The sequence below is a fragment of the Haliaeetus albicilla genome, chromosome 11, assembly GCF_947461875.1.
Source record: "Haliaeetus albicilla chromosome 11, bHalAlb1.1, whole genome shotgun sequence".
In the NCBI taxonomy this organism is placed as follows: Eukaryota; Metazoa; Chordata; class Aves; order Accipitriformes; family Accipitridae; genus Haliaeetus; species Haliaeetus albicilla.
The window spans coordinates 26,237,369-26,255,716 of NC_091493.1; the positions used below are offsets into that span (position 1 = coordinate 26,237,369).

The 18,348-nt window shown below is 47.7% G+C and overlaps 1 protein-coding gene across 2 annotated transcripts in view; it reads left to right on the top strand.

The window, feature by feature from the left end:
- The window catches only part of FBXW4 (F-box and WD repeat domain containing 4), a 63,044-nt gene extending 46,440 nt beyond the window's left edge, over positions 1 to 16,604 (top strand). The window contains exons 6-9 of one of the 2 annotated variants that reach the window (XM_069796823.1): positions 636 to 701; positions 15,116 to 15,256; positions 15,429 to 15,570; positions 15,826 to 16,604. In XM_069796823.1, the coding sequence (XP_069652924.1) occupies positions 636 to 701; positions 15,116 to 15,256; positions 15,429 to 15,570; positions 15,826 to 15,942 (466 nt within the window). In that variant the 3' untranslated portion in view covers positions 15,943 to 16,604. The remainder of the gene's footprint in view (positions 1 to 635; positions 702 to 15,115; positions 15,257 to 15,428; positions 15,571 to 15,825) is intronic. The other variant, XM_069796824.1, reaches the window with a different exon arrangement.
- The last annotated feature ends 1,744 nt before the right edge of the window (positions 16,605 to 18,348 follow it).

The following is an 18,348-nucleotide window of genomic DNA, read 5'->3' on the forward strand; positions in this document are numbered from 1 at the left end:
GCTGGAGAGTGTGAACTGAGCCAGATACTGCTGCAGGAGAGCTGTGCTGCTTTTATTAAAGAGTGCTTGAGCACTGGGGAGGGCAACCTGATCCAGCTTTGAAATTGGCCCTGCTTTGAGCAGGCTGGACTGGAGATGTCTATTCTATGATTCCTTAGGCCTGTGATGCTGCAGCCAATTCATGATTGTGCTCAGAAGTTGCCAGCAAACAGAAGCGAGACACGAAGTAGGAAGTAACAGGGAATTTTCCATAGGGTCTTTCCTCAGCTTATGGCACTGACTGTATATGAAATGTGCTGAGTACTGTGCTAACTGTTTTGAAAATGTTGTTGCAATTTACAGCTGCTCCTGTTTTAGGTTTTCTCTTTGCATATGCAAATACATCTTTACCTCCTGCCAATTATCTTCAGTTGTGAACTGCTGCATCTGGGAAGCTCAGCTACTGAGAGCTCTGGAGCACCTCCCTTTGCTGCTGCTTGCCCCTTGTGAAATGCAGTAGAATATGCTGAAATAGTCTTGAACCAGAATCCAGAGTCTGTCTTGTAGCACGTTTTCTCTGTTTTGCTCACGCACTATTTCTTCAGAGCATGAGGATTAGTAAGTGGGTTTTTTGTTTGCTTGTTTTTTTTAAACAGCTCATTTGTGACGGGGACAGCCTGCTGTGGACACACCTCACCTCTGAGAATCTGGGACCTTGAGAGGTGAGTGAGCTTTCAGGTTATAGGGAGGGACTTGATGAGAAAAGTGAATAACAATGAGAAATGCAATGTTGGAGATGCCGTAAAATTATTCCTTTAGTCCATGTAGGCAAGGGCTGTTTAAACATGAGATGTGGGACGGAGTAGGGGACGGAACAAACTGGTGTGGAAAGGTGTATGTGGGGGATGGTTCTGGTTCAGTAGGGAGCAGCTCAACTTTTCTTCCCAGCTTTTCTAGTTGATGGCACAACCATCCCTGTTTCTTCCTGTTACCCATGTACAGTCAAAATATGACCATTATGCCTTCCCTTTCATCTGCCTCAGTTGATGCTTCAGCCTGAGCCAGAGGGGTGAGGAAGGTGATCTGCATCCTCCTATTCACCTACTTGGCTGTGGTGCTCAGAAGCCAGAGGCAAATGCAGTTTCTATAGTCATCTTGTTCTGGCTGGTGTTTCTGGTAGCTCAGGAGGTGAGGGGTGGCAACAGGTTATATATGGAAGTGACTTAGGCATGTTGTCTTAATAAGCATTGAGGAGGGTAATTGCTGTGGCCTCTGATTTGGGACCACTGAGTAGTTTCTGTGCAGTGAAGGTGCTGACCTTAGCAACTGGGGAAATGCTGGGCTCAAATCCTGATGTGAGACTCAACTGCTGACAAATTTGAAACTCTCAGCCTGGGGGTCTTTGTGTAGTGATGGACAGATAGCAAATATCTGGCAGGATTATTGAACTGCAGCTCAGCTTTCCAGGACTGGTATGCTCTGGTGGGAGTGGCACAGCACAGATTATCAAGGGAGTGCTGTCAGGATTGAGGTGAGCTGGTGGGCTCTGGGGGTCAAGAGAGGGGAGCAATGGCAGAAGGGGCCTGAGGGGTGTCAACAGAGCTGTATCTGGGGAAAGGAGGTAGAGGAGGATTGGTGTGGATGCAGGTCTGGTCTGAGGCCAATTGCCTTCTAACCTGTAGTTTAGGTAGTTTAGATTGTCTGAGTCAACTGCATCAAATACAAATATAAATCAGTTTGTTTTTCTCTGAAGTAACCAAAAAAAAGACACTGCAAAGGATGCATCCCACAAAGGACAAACTAGAGCAGGAAAGACAGCGCCAGTGCATTCAGCTGTAGTGCATGTATCTCAGTGACCTAGTCCATTGGTGCCTTTGGAGTACCCCAGAAGGATGTAGGCTATACTGCGATACCCCTGCCCATCGAGTCTTCCAGCCGTTCTTGAATAGAAGCATCTGACAGGGTGAGGAGATAGGCAACCCTCTCCCCCCTGCCCTAACCTCTCTGACAGCCTTTCCCAAGGAAGCCCGAAGAGATAATAAAGCTGTGTAGAAAATAGGATTAAGGTAATGAACAGGCACAACGGAGTTTGATCTTTCAATAACGTCAAAGCCTGAGTGACAGGCAAATAAAAAAGCCAAGGCAACCTAGGCTACTGGGCTTCTGTTGCAATGGCTGGAGTGTCAAACTTATTCTTCCCTCTTCACCTGTCACAGCTGGAATGCACCATGCCACTGGGTCTTTTCCTCTCTGGGGACCTGTGTGTGAGTTGGGAGTCTTGTCAGCACGTGCAGGGCAGGAGACTGAGTAGGGAGCATGGCTGGGAAACTAGCACGTGAAGCTTGATGTGATCATTCATAGTGAAGGAGTACAGACCTGTCCTTCCAGGTCTTGACTTCTCCACAAACTATTGTTCTTCCCAGCAGAGCTTTGGATTAATTTTCAAAGGCTCCAGTGGTTGCCAAAAGTGATGTCCTAGAGAAATGCTGTTTCTTTCTTTGAGGCTTGTGCATGTTGTCTCCCTGGTCAGACTCCAGAAGTGAGAGTGTGGCATGGAAACTCAAAATCTTAGAGCTACCCAGGACTGAAAAGCTCCTCCTGCGCTCAATGTGTCCTGATAACATCTGGCAGACAGGGCCAGGCCCCCTGAGTTTGCTGCTTACCCCTACATTGTGGCCACAAAGGGCCTGAGTCTGACCTGCAGAGGCTGAACGTGGGAAGGACATTATCTCTAAGAGCAGAATCCAGGTAACTTCTCTGTCAAAATAATGAGGCAGGGTAGAGTGATCCTTAATACGTGTTCTTTAAAACTACAGGATCCTTAGCACCACTTAGATGTTTAGTGCTGTCTAAGACCAGTTAGTTCAGTTAGCTGAGCTTTTTTCTGCGTGTGTAACATTGCAGCAGTTTCTCCAGCACTCTCTTCCCTTGGGGTAGGTGGTCTTTTTCCCCAACAGCTGAGAGCTGGAACATGCTACAAAAGGATTTAAAGCTTAAATAACCTTTTGTGTACTGATCTTCTTAGTTCCAGGCCAGATAAGTCCTTGGCTGGTGCTTGTAGCTGTTGGTCATGGTATGTTTTCATATTTATGACCTTCGCTGTTCCCTGACCCTGGGGCATCTATTCTCGTCCTTCGAAGAGGAAGGAGATAATGTTTTCACCTGGAAATATGTTCTGGGCTTTGAAAAGGGCTTGGTTGGGTTTGGCAGCGAGGAAATTTTTAGTGGGGAAAGGAAACGCCTCTTGCTGCATCCCACCCCCACAACTGTCTTTCATTTCTGACTCTGCTGAGATGATGGCTTTGGATCAAAGCTGCAACAGGCAGCAACAAGCAATTGTCAAGGGGAGTCTAAAGCAGGGGAATGACCGCGTGATGCCAAGACACTGTCTCTGATGGCTGAAATTCCAGCTGCTGTTACACCTGGCCCTTTCTCCTGTAATGAAGGAGGATTTTTTTTTTCTTACGCTTTTGAAGCTGGCTAGCTGCACCTCTGGAGGACATACCTCATCCCACAGATGCTACATTGTGCCATCTGATTGCTTTTAGATGTGGGGAAGTTACTGTGCTCTCATTGCCACTCACGATCAAGGTGTGTGTGTAGAGGGGGGCTGTGAATAACTTAGGTGATTAGACATCTGCACAGGAAAGGAGAATGATTAGCAGTGTGGGCCACTGGGTACTAAACTGTGTCCTTGCATCAAGTATCAGGCCTTGCTGACTCCTTGGCCTCTTGCAAGTCCCCTTGCCCCTCTGTGCCAGTGAGGGATATGATGGCAGCTGCCCCTCTTGCAGGTCTCTCTGCTCCCTTTTGTCTTTCTCTGCTCAAACCTCCCTATCTCATCTGCCAGTGCTAGTGCATGGCTCACCAGAACGACCAATTAATGGCAAGCAAGAGAAAAGGAAACTTTCTTCAGATCCTGTCTTTCTTTCTCTTCGTCTTCCTACCTTCTATCTCCTTTGGGTGTTTAAACTCCTTGGGAGATGAGCATGATGCACCACTGGGAACAGCTTCAAAGCCAGCATTTGTCATTTTCCTGTGGAGAACTGTTGCTCCCCAGCCTATCGGGGATCTCTGCCTGTCTTTAGGTTACAAATGCCCCTGCCTCAAGGATGCTTCTTTATAAGGCAGGATACTCCAGAGGTTGCTTTGCAGAAACTCTTGGAGCTATTCTGCCAAGCCCAGTGTTTGAAATGGACCAGTGATCTGTCTGGCATGATAGTCCTCAGGCTGTAAACACTCTGAATGCACAAGCCCTACATTGTCCTTCCCTGTGACACAACATGACAGATGCAGGGCACAAGAGCTGTTGTGAAAATTGAGCCAAAGTTAGCTGTGCCCTGCAAGCCACTCCAGATCCTCTACCTTTAAAATATCCAGTCTTTGTCCATCTCCTTCCCCCTTTTGAAGGCATTTTTGGCAGAGCGGTTTTTGGTTGTTTTTTTTGGTTTTTTTTGTTTTTTTTAAGAACCCTCTAATTTCTTGTTCGGTTTTTCTCCCTCTCCTGAGCCCTTTGAAAGTGGCTTTACGCCGTCACTGACACCAAACTGACACTTTGCGTTTCCCCACTTCTTATCCCTTTATGGCAACAGATGTTGAAATTTTGTATCCCTTTTATCTGTCCCTCTTTGCCCTCTTCCTGTAATTAGGTTTCCCTTGTTAGCAGTACAAAGTGGCCTGGTTTGCTGCCTGGCCTTTTGAGCCATTGTGTCTCAGCACATTTTTTTCCTCCTCTTTCGGAAGAGTTCCTTCCCCCTTAAGTAATAGGCAGGGTGTGGGCCAAAGCTGTGGCTTTTTCTTGTTTCTTTGTTCTCCATTTATCTCTGCCACCTTTTTCAAAGGGATGGGGGGAAAAAAAAATAGAGTGTGCATGGAAGGGGAAGATACAGTTGCATTTCTTGACCATCAGGCCCCCTTGCTCTTCAGGTGTTCAAGGCAGGTGCCTTTGATGTCTGCAAGTTTTGGGGAGGTGGGAGGTAGAGGATTCATGAGAGTGGCTTGGGAGTGGAGAAGGGAGATTAAGGTGTGTGGCTGGTGCCCTCGGCAGAGGGGTGGGGAGGAGTCTTTCAGGATAGCCAGGCAGCAGGTTAGTAATCTGTATTTGCCTCTAGTGCTATTGCATTGTGCTCTTTCTCTCTGAGAGCCAGCATGAGTGTGACCATCATAAGCAGCTGGCTGAAGTTTGCTAACTTGCTGCTGCTTGATCTCTGGTGTGTACTTCCATGGGACCCTTGCTAGGTTACATCTGTCTGTGCAGTAGGGTGGGCAAGAATTAGTTGCTGTCTTTCAACTTCCAAATTTTGGCATATGTTGATCTGCATCCACTTTGTTGAGTGAACGTGAGTGACTGTCAACAAGGAGGGAGAGCTTTAAAACTTGGGCAACCTGTGCTGTTGTTAAACAGCAAGTGTAATTTGACAGCTGCAGTATATAGCACTGAACACCACTGTTGGCTGATCACTACTGATGCTTTCCTGTCCTTTTTGGCTTTGCATCCTGTCATACTCAGATTTTTTTTTTAATGTGTGGAAGTAGATAAACGAAATGAGAATCTGTAGGTCTAGTTCTTGGTTATAAAGCTTGCTAAAAGTTTTCAACAAAAGCTTTTAACATAGAAGCTTGGCCCAAGATACACAAGCAGACTTCTTAGCATTGTGTTCTAAAACAAGTTCTATAGAAGATCATTCTCTCCACAGCTTTGAACTCCAGGGTTTAAACAAGTTTGAGACCCTCTAATTTAATGACAAAAGGAGTTTGTTGGGTAAAGGGAGCAAACGGATTCAGAATGGGAGTTGATAGATCGAAAGGAAAGGTAACTGACTCCGAGAAGTGTGGGGAGTCTGTTTCACCCAGGCATGTAAACTGGATTTATCCAGTCACAGAGAAGTGGGTGGATATCTCTGATAACAGGAGAGACAAGCAATAGCAAATATTATCCTGGCACTGGTAACAGTTTCACAGGATTTAGGGGGCAGAAGAATCATAATACCATGCTGTAAGATGCAGAATCCCCCCTCCTGCCCTGCTTTTTCTATAGATTCATGATGCCAAGTATCTTTTGTTGGCAAGGAAACTCTCTCCAGGCTTTGTGGGAAAGAAGGTCTCTACTCCTTTTAGGCTTGGGTTTCTTTCTCAGCATCTCTGTCTTGGCTGAACACAGTTTTAAATCAGAATAACCAATCCAAAACTTGTCCAACAGTGAGCTAAACAACTTTCTGGGCTGTGCTTACGTCGGGTAAGTGAATGCGAATGTGTGCCTTCTACTGCCTCCACTCACTGCAGTGGGATGATCCACAGGTAGTTGCCCTTCCTCAGATCCTGTTCATTCTCTTTTCCTGAGGCTCTCCTGCTTGGTTCTTTTGCTGTGCTGTTTCCCCATCCTGCCCACAGATGGCTTTGGTTACTCTTTGTAAAGCATTAGTTCTGGGTATTCCCATTTATGTGTCCTTAGGTTAATCAGGAACACAAATACCATGCCGCCGCCTTGAAATTCAAAGGAAAAAGGGTTGGTGAAGTGACAGACTAGGGTCTGTCCTAGGAGAATTCTTGTCTTCAGGCAAACCCTTTCTTGGCCTGTTCATGTTCAATCAGTTTGGCACAACGACTGTCTTTGGATTTCTAATTTGGTCATTGGGAACCACTCCTTCTGCAGTAAGGCAGGTAGGATGGACAGTTCAGATGTAGATCTAAGCAAAGAGAAAAGCAGGTCCTGCTTCATGGAACTGGCAATCCCACTTGTGACTTGAGCAGCAAGACTAGATACACAGGTCTCCTGCCTTCAGACATGAATAAATCATTTGACAAGGCCAGAAGGAAATTCCTACCCCAGTTCTGCAGCTCTGAACTGTAGGATTTGATTCACTTGCTGTGAGATTTTGGACATTATTGGTGGCAGGACACCAGGCCTATGGCCAACTACTTGAGCCAGTGCTGGAGAAAGCCTGCTGCTGCAGAGCACCTCTTGAGTAGTGGTCTCTTGGATGACTCTTCCTTTTAGCAGACTTTGTTGTGTTCAGAGCTTTGTCCTTGGCTATAATGGATAGCTTCAGTCTTGTCTGAGCAATATATTTCCCACGGTATGCATGTGTTCTCAATACCTTTTGGGGCCTTGTGGTTCTTTACTAATTTCTCGGGGGTTTTTTTGACATTGTGTTTCTGAACCCTTTCACATAAGCTGGGCATCTTCTGCCTTCCTTTTGTTAAGAGGGCTCTGGTGCATCTTAAATGTAAAACAGTTGTAAGAGGAAGAATGTACAGGTGTTTATCCTAAATCCTTTCCTCCCCATGGCAGTCTTGGCCCTGTCTCACTATAGATGGGCATGAGGCCAGCTCCTGCCCTTTGGATGTGTGCATGTCCAGGGCATGCTGTGGCCTTTGCACTCCTGTTCAGGCGTATTTATGACAACTCTACAAGGCACCGAACAATCAGAGATTGTGGGTGGGGGCTGAACACTCCAAGCGCATCAATCAGTTTCATCCCTCTGAGCCAAAGCAAAAGCAATCTTTATTTTTCCCTGGGTTGAGAGAGAATCAACAGAGGCTAGAGAGAAGAATGGGAAGGAGTGAATGAGGAACCCCCTCTGCCACTGGCTAGCAGTAGCTCATTTAAACAGATGGCTTTGTTTTGATTTGGACTCTCCATTTTTTTTTGTCTCCCCACTAAAGGAGACCTGCAGAGCTCTGTCCAGAAAGGGAGCAATACAGCCGCCTGTTCCCACACAAGTGGGGCGAAAGGCGAGAGGCTTTGAGAATTCCCTGCTTCTTTTCCTTGCCTCCCTCTTTTTCTCTTCCCCCAAGAAATCACAGTTTGAGAGAATTCCCCCCTACTCCTCCCGTTGGAAAGAAAGACAGAGAAGACATTCTTGACATTCTTTGCAGAGAAAAGGGGTTAAATGTCTGAATTTGGGGGTCACCATGTTATACAAATTGCAATCTAATCGTTTTTACAAGAACACACGTGTGCTAAGAAAAGGAGCCATGGACAAGAAAGAAAAGGGGACAGACAACCTTTTTTGTCCTATCTTCTTTTTTTTTTTCCCGTCAAGGTTTTGGACTATTGTCATGTCCTGTCTCTCTCCCCTCCTCACCCCCGAGAGGGAGAACATTGGTTTTATAGTTAAATTGGTTCGTAAAGCAGAAGGGCTTGGTGCCATTTCTGTTTGTTTTCCCAAATAAAAGCCCCAGCAGGGTCTCTTTTGCACCGTTGTGGCTTTATTTGAAGAAACTGGCTTTTTCCCATAGCCCAGCGTGTCAGTTTATCCTCTGAACTTAACCTTACGGGAACCTGAACAACAAAAACTCACAGGGTCCCAGAGCTGGAAAGGTAAAGAAATTGTATCTTTTTATTGGACCATTTAAAGCGTGTGTGGGCCAATTCAGAGAAAGCAGAAGAAAAGAAGGCAAAACTCCCTCCTCTGTCTCTCCCCTCTGACACAATCTCAAACCATCGTTGGTGTCATTCCCCCCCTACTGCTTTGAGTCCCTTCAGCTGCGCTGAGGAAGCTGAGAGGCATTTCTCCTGAAAATCATTTATAACAGCATGTCTGAGCCATTTCACATAGAGGTGCTCCCTCAAAATTGCCCAAGCCAATCCCACATCTCCCTGCAGGAATTAGTAGCCTTGGCTAAACGCAGAGGTGACCTCGGTGTAGGATAACTCTATGAAGAGTAACTTTGTCAATGACCTATGCTTCTCCCTACGTACATTATAGATGTTGTTTGACCAAGCCTTTCCCTTCTTAGCAAAAGCTGCTGCGTCCCCTGGGTGCCTCAACTGCTGTTGCAAAGCACCTGGAAGAGAGAACAGCTCAGCTATTCCCTTTGGTTTTCGTGCGCTCTCCAAATTGGATGACTGAAGTTGTGCAAATGCTGCACTCTGGATAATTTTTAATTTTTAAATGGATTTTGTTTCCTTTCTCTGTTTGATACTCAGCTCAAATATCCCAGTGTTTTGAACTGAACAGTGCTCTTTCCACTTTTTATTTTAAAGTATATGCTTACCACCTGGCTTGTTGCAAGTAGTTATTGGGGCTAAAATATTGGTTTAGAGCTCTGCTTGGTTTCTAAATAGTCACCTGCTTATGTGCAATGGCTTCTCCTCTTTGATGGATGATCATGGCTCACAGATAAGGTTTCCAGAGCGAATGAGTATGTCCTCAATTTCACACATCTTTGTTTTCAGCAGATGTTCTGAATTCAGCAGTTTCTTAGAATTTGCGTATTTGTGTAATATCAATTCTAGTGAATCAGGGTCAACAGAAATTGAGGCTGGGGAGAAAAATGTTTATTGTTTCATCCCTGGTTTTGAAGTGTTCTTCATGTGTTTTGGAGACAGCTGGCCAAGACCTGCAGCAAATGGGCAGGGTACAGGGAGGGAAGTGCAGACTTCTTTTGGACTCCAGCTTTCAGCAAGGTCTCAGGGTAATCCTGAGCTTTTATAGTCACACATATAATTGCTGTAGCTTGGGAGGCTGTATATGGCTTTAACATGGTGACAGCAGCATCCCATGGATTACCTGGAAACTACCCATCTGGGCTCTGTCATGACTGATCTTATTTTGTCTTCATATTGCTGTGGTGAGGAGGAATAGAGCCTTAAGCTGTTTTTAAAAAGAAAAAAAAAACCAAAGAAACCTGCTTGTTTCTGCCATTCCTTGGTGGTTCCCTTTGGTTCCAGGCTAGAAGGCTTTTGTTTCTGGAGGTATCACGACAGCAATGCTCATGGCTAGATTTCCAGCATGGAAAGGAAAGAGTGCAATGTGGAAATCCCAAACAAATAGCTTATTTTAAAAATAGTTTTTAAAAGTCTTGTTTTCTGAAGAACGTGGGAATTCATGAAGATGAGTCAAAGGATTCTCCATAGTGCCTGAACAAAATGCCTTTCATTTTTTAACTCCTCAGTTTGATACATTTCCCAGGCACAGAGACTTTGTTTAAACATCAAGGAGTCCAGAGCCTGGTGCTAACATAGCTTTCCTGTGCTAGGACAAAATGGGCTGCTGGATTTGCTCTGGCTCTGTTCCTTGTGGGCTGGTACCAGATTACGGCCAATATGATTTCAGTCTGTCTAGATGCTTAAGAGAAGGTAGGAGAAACTAGGAATATCTGTGATTTTCCTGCTTGACATTGGAGGCCTACCTCTGTGTCTGTAGGCACTGCATTGGCCCAGGTGGTTTGTGGTTAAGGTGCTGAAGCAGAGAGCTCTGGCTCTAGACAGGTCTTTCTGTCACATTTGTGATTCTGCTCCACAGAGCTCCACTGGTGTGGAGTTGTTTCTGTTGGTGCCACCCAGCACTGGGATTGAACCCTGGCACTATCTGGTCCAAGCTATTCAGTACAGAAAACATAGCAAAACTCCCACCATCTGCACAGCTAACTACCTGGCTTGCCCAAAGAAGGCCTGGGAGTGAAACAGCCTCTGTTTGCTGCTGCTGGAGAGCCAGGGCATGGTGGGGAGTTGGTGTGGACCTTCCATGCTTGGTCTTGCTTGGGCTTCACAGTCACTTGCTGACTAACTGTCATAGCGTGTAACAAGGACAGGGCACCCTGGCCTCTGAAGTGCTGAGTGTTGTGGTTTAACCCCAGCCAGCAACTAAGCACCACGCAGCCGCTCACTCACTCCCCCCCACCCAGTGGCATGGGGGAGAAAATCAGGAAAAGAAGTAAAACTTGTGGGTTGAGTAAGAACGGTTTAACAGAACAGAAAAGAAGAAACTAATAATGATAACACTAATAAAATGACAGCAGTAATAATAAAAGGATTTGAATATACAAATTATGCACAGTGCAATTGCTCACCACCTGCCGATCAATGCCCAGTTAGTCCCCGAGCAGCGATCCCCGTGCCCCCACTCCCCCCAGTTTATATACTAGATGTGATGTCACATTGTTGGCCACTTTGGGTCAGCTGCCCTGGCTCTGTCCTGTGCCAACTTCTTGTGCCCCTCCAGCTTTCTCACTGGCTGGGCATGAGAAGCTGAAAAATCCTTGACTTTAGACTAAACATTACTTGGCAACAACTGAAAACTTCAGTGTTATCAACATTCTTCTCATACTGAACTCAAAACATAGCACCGTACCAGCTACTAGGAAGACAATTAATCCTATCCCAGCTGAAACCAGGACACTGAGGATCAGCTACCTGGTTTTTCGAAAGTGTTTGGGTGCAGAGAGTGAAAAAGGGCCCACAAAGGAAAGGAGAAAGCTGTTCCCTGCTGTATTTGGCTGGTGCTGGTGTTCTCTGCAAGCTGGTGAGAAACAAGGTTCAAGATAGCTATCACATCTCTTGCTGTCCCTTATTGAGTAGACACCTTCTGCCTATGTAAGTTGTTAGAAAGCAATTGATGATGTGCTGATGTATCTGCTGCTTTTCTGTTGCCCCTTGATGGGTTGTCTTGATCCTTTATGGGTTATTAAGGATTAGTTGTGGGTTTTGCTGTAAGGATTAGCTGTGGGTTTTGCTACCTAGGAAGTGGAAGCTGTTGGGGACTGGGGTTTGAGGGCAAGGAGTATTTGGGATAATGAAGACTGGACAATTTGTGGGCACTAACTTGTGATTCCAAGGCTGGGAGAGTTGTGGTAGCAGAGAGTCCCTTTCTAGCATGGACTCAGCATGGCTGTGTATGCTGCAGGGACATGGAGCTAGCCTGACATGGTGGTAGCTGGTCCAGAGACACCTTAATCTGCTGAAAAATGGGGGAAATTATTAATAGTGTTCTGCATCTTTATCAATTTAAGTGTGCCCATGCCAGAACACTTAGGTCTTTTGGTTTGTGTGCCCGTTGTACAGCACAGTATGATTTTCCCCTGGTGTCAGGTTCTAAGTGCTTCACTGTAGCAACTAATGCATTGTTTCTGTAAACTGCTGAAGGACTGCTGCTCTATGCAGGGGCTGGACCTCCCAGTTGAAAGCTGCTTTGGCTGACCTATTCTTGGGGCAGGAGAATTGAACTGATTAACAAACTAGCGAAGCAAGGTTTGCTTTGCTGCAGTATCTTGCAAGTATCTGTGTTCCTCTCCTGCCTACAGAGAAAAGCTATTCCTCCCCCACTTTTTCTTTTCTTTGTTTTTCGTTGCCTAGCCTAGAAAGGGAAGTGGAGGGAGGAAAATGGGTGTGACTCTGCTGGGATGCTTGGGTACCACTGCAGTGAGGTGTGAAGGCATGGGGAAGCACTGGGAGTGAGGCACCTGGGTGGTGTTCAGTGCTGCACAGGAAGCTCTGAAAGCAGGAATCCAGACTCCCTGGTTTCTCCTGTCCCTTTGCTGCTGAAATTTTTCACTTGGAGACATTGCCAGGCTGCCATTAAAAATTGCTGCCATCTTGCAGCACTGTAGACTGAGGTCTGGTCTGAGAGATGGAAGACAAGCTTTAGTGTGGCCAGGCTCGCTCTGGGTGTGATGGGCACTTGTTTAGAGGTGGGAGGTTGTGAGGAGATCTGCTGTGACCCTTTTCAAGCACCTGAGAAGAGGAAGAGGGATGGTCCCAGTGACTAAAAGATCCCTGGATATGCTTCTCATCCTGCTACCTTTCCTCAGCACAGTGCTCCTCTCTCCCTGAGCTCACTTAGTCTTTTACATATTAAAGGTGTATTAGCAGGGAAAATGGTGGAGAGGAAATAACACAAACAGGCTTCAGCTAGCTAGCTGGAGATATTCACTACATATGCTCCTGGGCTGTGTGGTTCATGTGCAGCTGCCTGTCCTGGTTTCCTCTCCTGAAGTGCCACGTGCTCAGAGCACCAGTCTGGGGCTACCCTGTGAAACCAAAAAAAACCAGTAGCATGTGGAAGTGGGGAGAGAGGGGTCCAAGCTGCTGGCGCTGCCTAGGGCTCACTGAGATAGCTCATCTCCTGTGAGTAACTCCCTGCTCCTGCCTGAGCAACTGGCAGAGGACTCTACGGGTTGGGCAGTCTGGCCCCTTATGCATCTCACAGGTAATCCAAGGGTTCTTTTTTGGGAGAGCAGCTGACTCCTCATACCTGTGTTGTAGTCTTACAACTCTGGGCCACACATACAACTTGTAGGATAAAGAAGGTTTTGTGGAAGCCTTGAGAAGGGTTGTATGCATGTCCATCTGTCCTGCTGGCTTTGCAGAACAGCAGATGGAGGGGATCTGTGTGCTTGGAGGGGCAGGGGAGTGCCAGAGCTCAGAGATGCCCATCCATGTCTCACTCCATGGTGGAGCTAAGGACCCATCTGCCCCAGCCAACCCCACGGCTCTTGCTCCCAGTTTTCAGACTGTGAATGCTTCAACCTTTCGACCTGCATACAGGTGCAGAGTTGCTGCTGGGTTGGTTTGCGAGTAACCTTCCAAGGGTTAATGTATTGTGAGAAGGTTGCAAAGGGCTGAAGCCTGGAATCCCCTCGATCCCTTGCCTGGAGAAACACAAAGTCCAATAAGCCAGCACCCCTGGATTCGTGTTGGGGGGGATTAATTCATGCACTTGATGTTAAAGCTTGTCCGAGAGGTTTGCACGGGGGGGCCATCGCTAGGGCTGGTTGGCCTCTCTAAATGGTTGCTAGGGTCCTGGCATCAAGGGCCAATGTAGCTGCCCACAGCCACGGTCACGGAGGGAATTACACAGCCACAAAGAAATTGTTATTCTACATAATCTGCTCTTTGGAGAGTGACTGTGGGGAAACAGGCTGGCCCCAGCATGCCGCCAGCTCTGTGATCATAGAAGCGTGCTGGCTGCAAAGATCGGCCAGGGCTCGCCTTCTGATCTGGGGACACCAGGGCTCGAGGCGCTAATCTGCTTTATCAGCGATTTCTCTCTCCTGACACAAAGGTGTTTACTTGTTTTAACATCTCCCAGGACTCTATTTCTCCTTTTGTGTGGTCTTTATCCCCCGATGAGGGCTTTAGCCCAGATTACAGACAGAATTAAGGCATTTGGCGATGTGCCTCAGAACTGTGTGATGCTGGATCAAGGAGCAGAAAGTAACAAAATAATGGGGGGAGATGCTGGGAGTGACCCCACTGTGGGATCCATGCTGTCGGCTTTCAGGACTGCTTCATTGTCCTGGGAACCAAGAGCCTGTTGGAGAGGGGTGGCTGTGTGGCTGGGTTTGAAAAGCAGGTGCTTCAAGGTTTATTGTGTCCAGCATTTTTGATTTAGAGAGTGTGAGGAGGAAAAAAAGGAGAGTTTGCAATAGGTGGCCATTCCAAGCAGCTGGACAGGTTGTCCCCTCTGTTCCCAAGAGTCTGCTATGGCCAGGTGTTGCTGGCTGCTGGGGCAGGTGGAGTGATACTGGGGATGGGCTGTGCCGTGTGCCTGATGCAATTTCATATGCCCCAGGGAAGGGGCTCAAACTCCTTCTTGCAGTCTGGCAGGGTGGGCCCTCACCAAGCACCATCCGCCTGGTGAGCTGCTGGTCTTGCACATGAACAAGCAGCAGAGTGATACAGCCACAAAGCATCTGTCTTAGAGCTTCATGGAGATCTTGCTTTTGTTCTTTCACAGCAAGCAAGGAATTAGAAAGGAGGAGAGGGTCAAAAAGAAAAAAAAAAGCTAGCCTTTGGAAAGTCATCTCCAGAGCAGCTCTGGGGTGGTTGCTCTTGATCTGTCATGTTCAGCCTCAGATATGGTGTTTGCAGTATGCAGTGTGACTGGAGGGGGTTGAGGAGAACATCCATGGCAGGCTGGGTCAGGAGAGTCTCATTTGCCTGTGGATCTGAGCTGTGTGTCAAAGATATGGGGAAATACCCCAGTGAGGAGTATTTTGAAGGATAGAGTCTGGGATGGGATGGGATTGACTAGGTAAGCGGCTCTTGCAGATTATGTGGAGTTTGACTAAGTAGAGAATTTTCTCCCATGGGAATGGAGGCCCATCATTCAGAGTACTGGTCACTTCTCCCAAGGAAAATGATCCTGTTCTGCTGGGGGTCAGCTGTACCAGTTCCTTGGCTCTTCCTTTTACAGCTGTGACTCCTGCTGGTCATCCTCCATGACAGTTAGTGGCCCAACCAGCAGCAGAAGCTGGGGAAGGGAGAGGAAAACTGTGCAGGCTTTTGCATTCTGCTAAATCACAGAAATGAGATCTAGGAGACTTCTGTGGTACCATCTCTGCTCTGGCCAGCTCAATTGGAAGGGTACTTTGCTCTGAATGAGTCTCCCCCTGTTGTGTTTTGTTGCAGCGGTCAGCTGTTGACCTGTTTAGGGACTGACTTCCACCGTGGAGCTGGAGTCCTCGATGTCTTCTATGAAACACCCTCCCTTCTCCTTTCTTGTGGATATGACACCTACATCCGCTACTGGGACATACGGACCAGCACCAGGTGAGCCTACCCTGCTGGCATCTGGAGCCTGCATGAGGCTCCTGGGCTCTCCTTGTGCAGTGTCTGGGGACTTGCCTGCAGCTGAATTAGCTCCTTCAGGCAAATTGAGTCTCAGTTTCAATGGTGCAGGAGTGGAGGTTCAGCCCTGCTCGGCTTTGTGTTGCCCTTGCAGGAAGTGCGTCCAGGAGTGGGAAGAGCCCCATGACAGTGCCCTGTACTGCATAAGGAGTGATAAGAACCATATGATTGCCAGTGGCTCTTCTTACTACGGTGTGGTGCGGCTTTGGGATAAACGGCAGACTCGGTGCCTGCAGGTGAGGGCTGGCCAGAGGCTGGGCAGCAGCAGAGCTTTTGAGTTGTTCTCCGGCAGGCCAGTGCCAATGTCTCTTTGGAAGAAGAGAGAGGGGCTGCTGTACTGTCTTTGGGGCGAGCCCACTGTGGAGAGCCTAACCTATATGCATGGAAAAGCCTGCTTTGCTCAGGCATCTCAGCCTTTGTGTCTGTGACACCAGTTGGGGTCTTTGGGCTGACCTCTTCTTTGAAAGGTTGATTCTCCTATTTTCTTGCAGAGCTTTCACCTGTCTTCACCCACCAGCAGCCCAGTGTACTGCCTCCGTTTCAGTACCACCCATCTGTACGCTGCCCTGGCATCAGCCCTACACGTCCTAGACTTCACAGCCCCATGAAGGGTACCGCCGCTGCTTCTGGTCACCCCAACTCAGCAGAGTTGACACTTGGCTCAGGGAATCACAGGGCAAGAGAGGTGAGAATGGCCCGTGAGGCTTCTGAAGGGATTTTTTTGCCTGCCAGAAAGCTACAATGAAGAGTGCACAAACAGCCAGACTTTCTCAACCTCACCTGCCTGTTAGTGGAAATAAAGGCCGATTGTCCTTTACCCTTTTTATTTTGTGCAAGTCAGGGTTTGTTATATTAATTGTGTTCTTTTCTTTTTCTTTTTTTTTTTTTTTTTTTTTTTTTTTAATTTTTTCTGCGGATACAGCATTTGAGGGGCAAGTTGAGCTGGGATGCCCTGTCAGCTGTGTGTGCTGTTCAGGTTGAGATCAGCCAAGCTCTGAGCCATGTGAAGCAAGTCTAGGCTGTGTGTGGGGTGGACTGATTTGGTGGAAGGGAAACGGGTCTGGAGCGGGGCCCACCTTTCACCTGCGCTTGCTCTCTCGACAGCTGCTTGTGTTGTCCTTTGCAGTCAAGAGCAAGAACTGAGCTAAAAGGCAGAGCCAGCCCTGCTTTCAGTGTATGCCTCCCCAAGCTGGCCATCAGGTCGGGCTGTGCACTTGGCAGGGCTGAAACGGTTGCATTTTGCTAAATAAAACTCTGAAGGCAAACAAAAGAGACTGTATGTTTTGTTTCAAGTTCCAAAGGGGCTGCGATGTTACCCACTGATCACAGAGGCCTGGCTGGGTGGAGGAGGTTGGGCCTATTTTTCAGACACTGTCTACATATCTAATAGATATCTCTCCCTGGCTAGATCCTGTGATGCTGCTGTGTTGAAGGCAGTTCCTGGGATCTTGGATCTTGTGTCACTTGTTCAAACAAGAATTCAAAAAGTAGGATCTGCAACTTGCTTGCTGCCTGCATAATGAAGCAGCAAACTGGACTAGTGCAAACACCAAGGCCTTGATGTGATTTACTGGGATCCTGTAGGCACATCTAAGTGGGCTCCTTCTTGTGTCAGCCTTCTGAACCCAAGCTGGCTCTCAGAACAACTACAGCTTTCAGCGTGCTCTGTGCTGTCTGGATGAATGTGGATGTCTGTGGATGGAAGTGCTGTGGGTGAATGCAGCGATGTCTGTGATCTGGTCATTGGGGAAGGAGGTGCGTGTACCCTACTTGGCTGTGAGTTTGGCTATCCTGGATAGGTAAAGGAGCGGTTTTGTATCACAAACTGGGAGCCCATCTAGGGTGAAGCACACAGCGTGGTCCTTTGTTAGAACTTAACAGGTAAGAGGCTGCTCTTCCCTTGTGATGCACAAAAATTGGAAGAGGGTGTTTGGAGCCCCTGCCTGAGCAGGGAGGGAGTGGAACCAACCAGCTCCTCACCTTCTTGAAGGGAGTCCTCCATTCCCGGTGGACGTGAGACAGCAGCTCATGGTGTAACGTAATTTAAAATTATGGCTTTGCTGCAGGATCGCATTCTCACAAGGATCTTTCCAGCACAGCTCCCTGTCACAGTTCCTGATCTGTATCTGTTTCTCTGCTGCCACTCGTGCCTGCTTGCTGCCATCTCCCTTGTAGCTACCATTGTGCTACACGTTCTTGTGTAAGTGGCAGAGTTGATGTCTAAGTGCCCCAAGCAATGATCTGCTGCTGTAAAAAGACACCATGGCTGGAACAATCTTCCATCAGCTCAAAGCTGTAGATCCCAAAGGCTGCTAGGTCAAGATAATGATCCTGGGGGGACCTCTGGGTTATAGGTAACACTGAGCTGTTGCTGAAAAGATAGTGCTTTGCATCAGGGGTTGCTAACTACTGCTGCTGTATTGCTTGGAGTACTTTGGGCCCTGCCTGTGTGGAGAGCTTTAGGTAAGTGATTAGGCACAAGATCTAAGGCCAGAGAGAGTGAGCTGGCAGAGCTTGGGACTGGGGGAGGTCTGTTTTTTCTCAGGTTGTGGTGTGTTACAGGTCCTTTAATGAAATTGGGAGGGAGGGATGGAGATATTAAATGTCTTTGGCAGTGTCCCCAACGTGAGGGAACTGAAGTAACTGTTGGGTGGGAGGAGAGGTTCTTTATTGCACTGGGACTTGGGCAAGGCTCAGAGTAGGAATGAGCATGTCAGCTGAGCAGGTGAACGAGTATCACTGGCGCAGGAGACTCCTCCCATGACAGGCCTGCCTGCAATGTTGCTGCTGTCAGTCCTGCCATTTCCTTTCTGCAGCCCATGTTGGTGGGTCCTGCACACTTGTAGCTGCTTTTAGGTTCTTCCTGGCTGAAGCCAGGAGCAGAGCTGCAGTCCCATGGTGGTGCCAGCACTGATGGGTAGAGGGATGTACCCTCACATCTCGGGTGATGTTGGGGAATGGGGAAGCTGCAAGTGGGGCTGGCACAGTGGCTCTGATGAGCTCTGCTAGTCAAT